The 10387-nt window shown below is 37.1% G+C and overlaps 1 protein-coding gene across 1 annotated transcript; it reads left to right on the plus strand.

Moving 5' to 3' along the window:
- The first annotated feature begins 7423 nt into the window (after positions 1-7423).
- LOC100264205 (U-box domain-containing protein 26) lies at positions 7424-9174 on the plus strand. Its single transcript, XM_002285074.5, has one exon. The coding sequence runs from the start codon at positions 7719-7721 to the stop codon at positions 8964-8966; it is 1248 nt and encodes a 415-aa protein (XP_002285110.1). The 5' UTR covers positions 7424-7718; the 3' UTR covers positions 8967-9174.
- The last annotated feature ends 1213 nt before the right edge of the window (positions 9175-10387 follow it).

The following is a 10387-nucleotide window of genomic DNA, read 5'->3' on the forward strand; positions in this document are numbered from 1 at the left end:
CACCATAGAAAATGAGCTCGAGCAAGGACTAATGAGACTTATAGGACAATACTAATTCTCTCAAAATCCAATTATGAAATTGACTCAATATCTCATTATAAAGAGTCGATTATGCTCCAATATCCTATGAATATTACAACGAGATATAATAACTTGAGTTTATGACCTATTATTCACTGTATGCAGACTCCCTATGAACTGGTGTTCATAATCTAACAAAGTGAATGTTATTAACCTCTCAATGTTACCTCTACAAACCTTGAGTTTCATATCCTCCTTATTTATGCTTGAGTAACATCTTTTAGCTCACAAAGAACATATATCAAGTTCCAATTAAAAAACTACAACAACTATAGATTTCTTGAACATACGTCCAAAGGGACACATTATCTATATCTCATGAGATATCATGATGCTTCTATTGAGAATGCTTGTTGTTACTGACTTCCATCAATAATAACCCAATTCACGGGGAATATATGATCATCTTAGGTTCTCACTCATAGGTCAAAATCACTGCAAACTTTAGCACAAACTCAATTTCCTCTCTATCATAATTCACCATAGGTTCTTTCCAATGAGTGACCACAAACACTAGTGTGATTACCATAGGAAACTCATCCCAATTACCAAAATTAGTCATTCCTCTAATTAAGAGATAATGTACTACAACCTCAAATGAATTTTCTAAATCCATGAACTAGCTATAAACAAATCATCTATTTGCAATGAACCCATGAATCGAATCTTTCATGCAACTTGTAATGCACTCAAATTCTATAAAATGCAAAATATGTCAAACTAAAATCCTCAAAAAGAATAATGCATGAATATAATAGATAAAATGGGAAATATGAATCTTATTGATAAATAACAAATCCATCATTGTTACATTATGTCATGTTTTTAAGGACTATGTCCTAACATCTATCTTATCCTTGACCAGAGCATTGATGTTGCCTCATCTAGAAGTTAGTTTCAACAATTGGTAATGTATGTGGGACTACCTTATGCAGCACTAGGCCATCCCCCTTCTTTGCACTCTTTACTCGAAACCTAGGCATATAACCTAGGACCTTGATGCATGGTGGGGCATCCTCGACAACTAAAAGAGATGGCAAAAGAAAGAAAGCAATTGAAGGTAAACCTCAAAGTCCTTAAATACCTTGTTAGGTAAGAGCCTCGAGAAACAAAAAGGCACTATCACATTATCGACTGCTAAAAGCAATTAAAATGACATGAATTATGAGCCCTAAGGAGACTTCAAGAGGCAACTCCCCTTGGTGCCACTTGTAGAATTGATTAGGTGCCACATGAAAAGTTGATTAGGCATCATTTGAAATTTGAAGCACTTGAGAAATTTTCCTACCTAACCCTATTCAAGGTGGATGAAAAAGGGGGTGGGGGAACGCAGTTGAGGAGACCCTAAATTTCCATGGCACATTTAATCGATATCCATAAAAAACCACCTGGCTAAAGGAAGTCCTTCGACACATGAGGCACTTATGGACCATCTTGCACAAGATGCTCTTCATAAGACAATAATCGAGGTGGTCCCCTCTCGAGCCATTTGTTTCTTAAGATGTGGTGTACACAAAGATTGTAAGTCATTTTCGACTGTGATGTGATGCTTCTCAATCAATGAACGACAAGAAAGGCACATTAAGTCCATATGACCATATAAGCATAACCAATGGATGATGGACAATTGATTCCTTGTCGATTGTCCTCATCCATGGTCCCGTTATTATATATAAGACATGGGAGCGACAACTAAGCATCTTCTCTTAGCTCACGTATAAGAAAAAGGTATTTGAACACACAAAACAAAAACTAACTTAACCATAGGATAGGGTTTCCCTAAGGATTAAGGGGAATTCCTTCTTTTATAGGTCTCATTTGGTTATTTCAACTAGCCCCTCTATCTCATCCATGATTGGAGCATTGGTGTTGTCTCTTCTAGAAGTTAGTTCTCACAATTCATAATACTTGAAAGTATTTTCCTTAAAATAATTAGACATAAAATTTAAAATATCATTTTTTTAAATATCTAAAGAATTACCAGGGTTGATTATTCAAATAACCTTCTTCCAAAAATTACTTTTTAATTATATAATATATTACTAAGAATGCTCTTAAAATAATTTTTTCTATGGTGTTGAAACATTAAAGTGTTGTTTGTGATTGTGTTTAACTTCTATTTAAATAGTAACAAAGTAGACATAATTATTACTAAACAAAAATAATTATACATATATCATTAATTCTTTTATTTTCTTAAGTGAATTCAAACTAAGTTGGTCATCATTTTAATATTAAATATGTTGTCAAATATTACATATTATTACTTAATATTACGAATTTTATCACACATATATATAAAGAGAGATTGTATTAAAAAAAATAATTTTAATATGTATTATTTCTTATTTTATCACTTCTTGGTTTTTTATTTTATAAGTTTTTTATGTATATATTTCAAGATTTCCATATGATATTTCCTTACATTTTTGGGAAATTCAACCACCCATATTTTCATATTTTTTCAATACATTAGATCATTGGTCTGTGGGAGGATCATAGATGAGGGGTATTTCTAAACATTTTTAAAAGTAGTGTTCCACTTTGACGCCTCTTCATAAGGGTGGTTATTAAGTGGTAGAAAGGCAAATCCTAGGCATCACAAACCGACAAATTTACTTTCCAAGGTTATAATTATCTTACGACAATTCCTGCCTTCATCAAGTATTACAACCCAAACCCGGTTTTATTTAAAAAGTATTTTAAAAAATAGTTTTTAAAAATTATTTTATAATATTTTGTAGAGTAAAAGCCTAAAAACCTTAAATCGTTTAACCTGTTTTCCATATTTTTAAATATCTTTAAAAAATAAATTTTATATATAGTTATTTATTTTTAATTATTTTCTATAGTTATATAATTATTTTTTAAAACAGTTATTAGAAATTATGTGAAACTATTTTTTATATTTTAATTATTAAACATGGAACAAAAATCCTGTTTTTAAAAACAGTAACTAAACAGGACCAAGGCATACATTGGAATCAGGTCCAAAATAATATTGGCCCAGGTGTCTCCTAACCGAGCCCAAACCCACGTGCGGAAGGCCCAATTGCAGTGCAGTGTCAGAGTTAAACAGGCTTCAATCAAGGGCGCTTCACCTAAACAAACATTACATTATCCATTTGCGCACTGCTCAATGAAGCTTAATCCCATTTAGCAGACCGAGGTTAATGATACGATTAACATGTCACTAACCTCCACTGAAACCCTTCTCATCAAGCACCAGGACCAATGGCCTTGCTCCCTTTAATTGGCTATCACATGTTGTAGCCTGTAGGTAGGTAGGGGGGAATCAGGCAAAAGCAAAATGTGTCTTAACCCTAATAATAAATTACCCACATAAACTATAAACAAGATGGCATATTCTCGACATCTAATCCTTCAATTCAATCCACTCTAAGCCACACATAACTACGTATATTAAATTTTGTTTCCTAATATTTTATGTCATTTGTTCAATGAACGACAAAAGTCATTACCTAAGTGCTCCACTGATTTTTTTTTTCCCCCATTTTTTTCTTTGTGGAGTCATCTCGAATCTAACTTAGGAGCCTTTCGTTCGTATGGAAAACGACTGCATTGAAACCCACTTATATGTCATGACAAAATTAATTTTCTATGGTGTAGGGAGAATCTCTACTTGTACTTTTGAGATATTTATTTATTTTTTGTTGTGGGTATTCAATCCTGATCCTTCTAAAATATTTGATGACCTTGTAGAATAAAACCCCAAGCACAAAGCACGCCTTCTCAATTTTCAAAATTTATATTCCTTTCCAATAGGCACCCCCATATGTAAATGTACCCTAATGCTAACACAAAAGCATCCATGACGATATTATTTTCATTCTTTTGTTCTTCTTCATTTCCCTATTAGAAAAATGATTTAGATTCAACCCGGCTCAAGTCATAAGACCAACGACATCTAAAGAATTGAGAGAAAAAAAAAAAAACCCGAAATTATCTAATATGTATAAGTAAATAAGAAGTATGATAAAATTGAGATCATTGAATAAAAATAAAAATAAAAAAAATAAAATAACACCGAAGCATATAGTAACATGACCTTATATGATATAAATTAAGGAAACTTGAGTATGAAGTCATGAGATTCAAGTTACATATGGGACATTAACGTTAATGTTATTCTATTGATAATCTTGAGTTGTATATGGGAAGTTAATGTATTGATATGTCTTTTTAATATTTATCCAAAAAAAAAAAAAAATTACTATTTGATACTGTTGGAGAACCAAATCAGTAGGACCCAGAAGAATATGAATGCGCATCATAATAGTTATGAAGCTACGACAGCATTCGCCCAACCAGCACATTCTTCTCAACAAGCACTGCAACTGGTCAAAGTCACTGTGAAGCTGAGGTGAGCACCAATATTTCCATCAAGAGGCCTATTGGCCATCATTTGTGGTGCTCCATGGGCCTGATTGGGGGGACACACAAAGACCAAAGGTCATATCCGATGCCAAATCCATACAGTTGGAGGGTGACACAGGGGCACCCATTTTTCACTGTGCTTGGGCCTTTTCAGGCACAGACTTTCCACTTGCTTTTAATGTTTTGCATTAATTAAGATTTGAAAATCTGACCAACGGTTGCCCCCTTCCGAAAGCTACTTCCCCACCTTTTTAAATTTAAAAATTATATAAAAACAAAATTTTGATGGGGGCATTACTGATTCATTGCTTTAAGCACAAACCATGTAAATCCTAAACATTATCCACTGAATTTCATAACTATATATCCATCCGTCCATCCATCCATCCATTCTTAGTCAAACAAAAAGGGCTGCTCAATGCTGTATGGTAGCTGTGCGTATTTATAATAGGATTAATATATAGTTTATATAATTGCTTTCTGAACACTTTTAAGTTTTAAGTCACTGTTAGGAGAGATGGAAGAAGAGCTTTTTTTACAATATTTAGAGTTTAATCTAAATATTATCTTAATATAGATTGGACCCATGGCTCTAGAACTTAATAATTGTTTATAGTGAAATACTTTAGCATATAAGGGTAAAGAATTGTTTTCATTAAAATTAAAATAATTTATCTCAGGAAAAATATTAGAATTGATATCATGGAGATCATCCCATATTCCCAACCAAAGCATCAACTCCCATAATCTTCGTCTTTGACAAAAATCAAACAACTTTTTCATGAGTTGAAAGTGAATCAATGCCACAATAACTTTAAGATGTCTTTTAGCTTTGGAAGGAACAAAAGACCCATGTGGATGGCTCTTGCACACATACAGATTTTTGGTTGAAAAATGGACGTTAGTTATGGACCACATCAGATTCACGATTGCGGAGTACACGTGGTGAACGCATAGAGAAGCAACGTGGAAAGAGGATTTCAATTATTTCATTAGAGGACCACTAGGATAATGCCATAGGCCGAATCACAAACCAACTACAACTAGCCTTGGCTCCTTTAAACTCTAATAGTGGGTTACATATTTCTAAAAGTAAAAATAAAAAATAAAAATAATAGAATAATTCCTAACCCCGAAAACAGACTTTAGAATTTTGAATTCCTAAGTTTTTTTTTTTTAAGAATTTAAATAAAGCAAAGGCAAATATGAAAATGAGATGCCTCTAATATTCTTGTTTAAAAGGCTTTTGACCTATTATTTTAAAATTAAAAATGGGGAATCCACCTTTCGAGACGAATGTTACGTGAAATGATTGGTTCAATTGAATTTGTGGATGGGAGACTCACGGGGAGGGAAGCCACTACAGTATGAACACAATTATGTTGGATGGCACCACCATAGATAATGGAAGATTGGCTAAAAGGTAGGACGTAGGAACTTTTTCCCACTAAAAAAGTGCCTAATGAAATCGTTTGGCAAAGTAGTCCTTTTTCCCATATTGTATTTTAAACTATATCCATCAAGCATTATTTTTAGTACGTTGCTGCCGTTAACCCAAATTTAAAATATATCTCCTGTAGCTTTACACGTTGCTCAAACCTGTATAATGGATACTAAATTGGACTTCCTAAGAAGGGAATTTGGTTCCGCCTATTGTTTATTGATGTGAATGAATTAGTGACAAATAAAACTTTATATTATAAAAAATAAGCATGACTTTGATGTGTCATTAACTCCCATTTTTATCATTTTCTAGAATATCTTTATTTTAGTTAGGAGAGATTAAAGGCTTCATAATATATATATTTAAAAATGTACCGCTATGGGAAGATTGAGACACTGACCGTGTCGAATCTGGACGGTGCTCCACCAGAGAATGTAAATGGGAACGCTGGAAGTTTCGTACTCCAGCTGCAAAAAACACACGTGTGAACAAGGAGAGCAGAGGCGGAGTAAATTTGAAAGAGAAATTAAAAAGAAAAATACAGGCTGTACTGGGGACACGTGCGAGGGTGTTTAATCACGTGCATCGGGGGAACCATTGTGTAAGCTGTACCGGCAATCATGCCCGGTTGACCGGGGACATCACCATCCAATGGGGCGTGGCTCCGTGGGGCGCACTGTCCCCCCTTCCCCGCACGCGTGTGCGTGCGCCGCTAAACGACACCGTTCCCTACCTCCCATCTCACCCAAGGCAAGCATGTGATTGATTCGCTCTACAGTACTCCAGCCACAGATCTAGGGTTTTAGGGGAATTTTGGTTGGGCCCCACTTTATCAACATCGTCCACTTCTGGTGGCCCCACCGCTCCCCAGACCTACCACCAGTCCACCACCACCGTGTTAATGTTATCCAACAAATGCTTCCATTTAATTTTTTTTTATATATATATATTTTTGATGTGTACTCGAATAAAGAGGTGTAGAGACAACCTGGACCCGCACATTCCTCTGAAATCTGTTCATCTTTGACCTTTGACCGCCAACCACAGTAAAATCAAACCTAATCAGAATCGGTGTTGTTCTTTGGACGCGTGCTCAGTTCCTGTTTTTGTTTCTATTTTATTTCTATTTTGTTTTCAATGTTCTCTGTATTGTTCTTTTCCTATTCGCTGGATAGTATAGATTCGCTTCACTTGGTGCCTTTGCCTTTGCCTTGTTCTTTTTCATTCCAATTATGCCATATATTTTTATTTATTTTTAATTAACCTAAAAATAGAAATATTTGATTCCAGTTATAGGGATAAAAATCATAAAATTTATATGTCTTAGTTATAATTATTCTAACAACACCAAACTTTAGGCATGCCAGAAATCAAATTAATGAATGGGGAGGGACATGAAAGGGAAATAAATAATAGTGGTGAGGAGGGCAAAATTGCAAATGCGACCATTAAAAACATAATGAATATGAGGAAAGAAACCTCAGAAATAGTAAGAAACAGGGACAATTAATAGAAGATGTAAACGTGAGTAAGATTTATGGAGGAAAGTGGGCCCAGTAGTCTCACCTTATTTTTGACCAAACTTTGCCAACTAGGGTTAGAGGTGAGTAAATGGAGACACACGTGTGAAGCAGAGTCAGAGATAAGGGGCAGAGTCCAGCCCAGTCCTACGGCTGTTGGTATGTCCCTCTGTTTCAAATCGTATAAGAGAAAGCAAAGAGTGAGAAAGTGAAAGAGAATTTGCAGTGAGCTCAGATATAGTATTGCTCGTCCTATTATAGAGAGAAAGAAAAAAATGCCTGGGAGTTTAGAGCCATTGGATGTGGGTGTTCAGATCCCATACCACTTCAGGTGTCCGATCTCGCTCGAGCTCATGTGTGACCCTGTCACCGTTAGCACGGGTCAGACCTACGACCGAGCCAGCATCGAGTACTGGGTCGGCACCGGCAACACCACCTGCCCCGTCACGCGGTCTTCTCTTACCGACTTCACCCTCATCCCCAACCACACCCTTCGCCGTCTCATCCAGGACTGGTGCGTTGCCAACCGGTCCTTTGGAGTTGAGCGTATTCCCACTCCCAAACAGCCTGCCGACCCAGCCTCGGTTCGGTCTCTGCAGACTCAGGTCTCTTCTCAGTCCAATCCTTCCCACACCAGGCTTTCGGCGGTGAAGCGACTCAGAGGACTCGCTCGTGACTCGGACAAAAACCGCTCTATCATTGGTTCGCATAATGTTCAGGAGGTTCTTCTCCCCGTTATTTTTTCGGATTCGGAGTGTGACTCGGCTGAGTTGAAGCATGAGTCACTCGCGCTTTTGGTGATGTTTCCTCTCTCTGAGTCGGAGTGCGCGTTCGTAGCGTCCCAGCCGGACCGAGTCGCGCATCTCGTGTCGCTCCTATTTCACGCATCGATCGAGGTTCGGGTCAACTCGGCCGCACTCATCGAGATCGTGGTCGCCGGAACCAGATCACTGGATCTCAGAGCTCAAATCAGCAATGTGGATGAAATCTTCGAAGGAATAACCGGAATTCTCAACTATCCATTGGCCTATCCTCGCGCGCTCAAAGTTGGAATCAAAGCCTTATTCGCCCTATGCCTGGCCAAGCAAAGCCGCCACAAGGCGGTCGCTGCCGGTGCTGTGACTGCTCTCATCGACCGATTGGCCGATTTTGAGAAGTGCGACGTGGAGCGAGCCCTGGCAACAGTGGAGCTGCTCTGCCGCGTTCCGGCGGGTTGCGCCGCCTTCGCAGCACACGCACTCACCGTGCCCCTCCTCGTGAGAAAAATTCTAAAAGTCTCCGACCGCGCAACGGAGTACGCTGCCGGAGCGCTGCTGTCGCTGTGCTCGGCGGCGGAGCAGAGCCAGAGAGAGGCGGTCTCCGCGGGGGTAGTGACTCAGCTTTTGCTGCTGGTACAAAGCGACTGTACGGAAAGAGCAAAGCGCAAAGCACAACTTTTGTTGAAGCTTCTTCGGGATTCGTGGCCAGAAGATTCGGTAGTCAATTCTGACGATTTTGGTTGCAGTGATGTTGTTCCATTTTGACGACGATGACCACGATCACACACATTCCATTCTTCTTCTTCCCCAATTCAAATCTCTATTCCATTTCACGAATTGCAGAGGGGAAAAAAAAAATGCAGCAAAATTGATTGTAGATCGGTATATAGGGAAATGTATTTGTGTATGTATGTATTTTTGTACGTAAGAATTTTTGTTGAAAGGCAAAGGAAAAGATAGATGTGATGTTAAATATGTGTTTTGTGGGGGCCATTAGTGTCTTAACTGTGATTAGTTTCAGACGAGGTGATATTTAGTTCGTCGGATGCATTGCATTATGCCATTATCCGCTACGCTCAATCTTGATTGGTCACCAATATGTTCTCACTTTGACCATTCTCTCACTACTTTTGCTTTTATTCATATATATATTTATATATTTTTCCGTAATTAAATCCAAAATTAATAATTCCAAACAAATCCTCTGAGATTTCTAAATTTAGAGGGGGAAAAAAAAACGAGATGCATGATTGCAAAATCCCAACCCATAAAAGTGGGAAAAAAACAAGCCTCCTTAGCTTGACTTCTCTGCTACTTCTTTCAAATCTAGATGTCAATCATTGTTACAATATCAACAACCTGTCATATTTACCTTTCCCACTAACAACAAAGACGAAAAATAAAAAAATAAAAACCAAAAACTAAAAAAAAAGCTTTCATTTAATTCAAAAAAATCATGTTTATAAGAATAAGAGAAGTTCATACATATATAAAATTAGGATATTTTTAACTATTATTATTGATTTATTTGTAAATTATAATTTTTAAAGTGGGGTAATTCAAATCATTGCTTTGTGTGAAAAAAAACCCAATAGAAGCAAAAATTAAGAATCCCCCATGGAAAGAAGAAAAGAGGAAAAAGAAAAAGGTGAAGTAAAACGGATTTCTTTCCTTGCTTTTCTTTGTGTGATGTCGACCATTATAATGATGAGATGGGGGGACGTGAAGGCATTACTGAAATGGTCAGCCATAAAAATGGATCTATGCATGGAGATGGAGGTTATTCAAAGAGTAGTCTTCCAAATCATCGATTCCCTTGGGTCACCATGTTGTGAAAAGGGGGCATGGATGGTCAAATTCACTGTTTGTAAGCCTTTTTCTTTACACCAATTGTTAGGTCACTTTTGATATTGGTTTATGAGGGTAACATTATTTTTGGATGGATCCCCTTAGGTGGGGAATTGGATGGTTCGTCTTCCTCTTGGAATGCCCCAAAAAAGGGCTCTGCCCATGCAGGAACAAACAATGGCATGCTAACAATAATGTCCCACACCCAAAATGGAAGCGAGGTGTGTCGGTCATTATCGGTGTAAGTAAAACCGAAAAAAAAAAAAATTCCATTCAAAGCAATGAAAACTGATCATATCGGGTCTTGGTTTGAGAATTTTAAAAACCGATTTTATTGA

The sequence above is a fragment of the Vitis vinifera genome, chromosome 3, assembly GCF_030704535.1.
Source record: "Vitis vinifera cultivar Pinot Noir 40024 chromosome 3, ASM3070453v1".
Lineage (NCBI taxonomy): Eukaryota > Viridiplantae > Streptophyta > Magnoliopsida > Vitales > Vitaceae > Vitis > Vitis vinifera.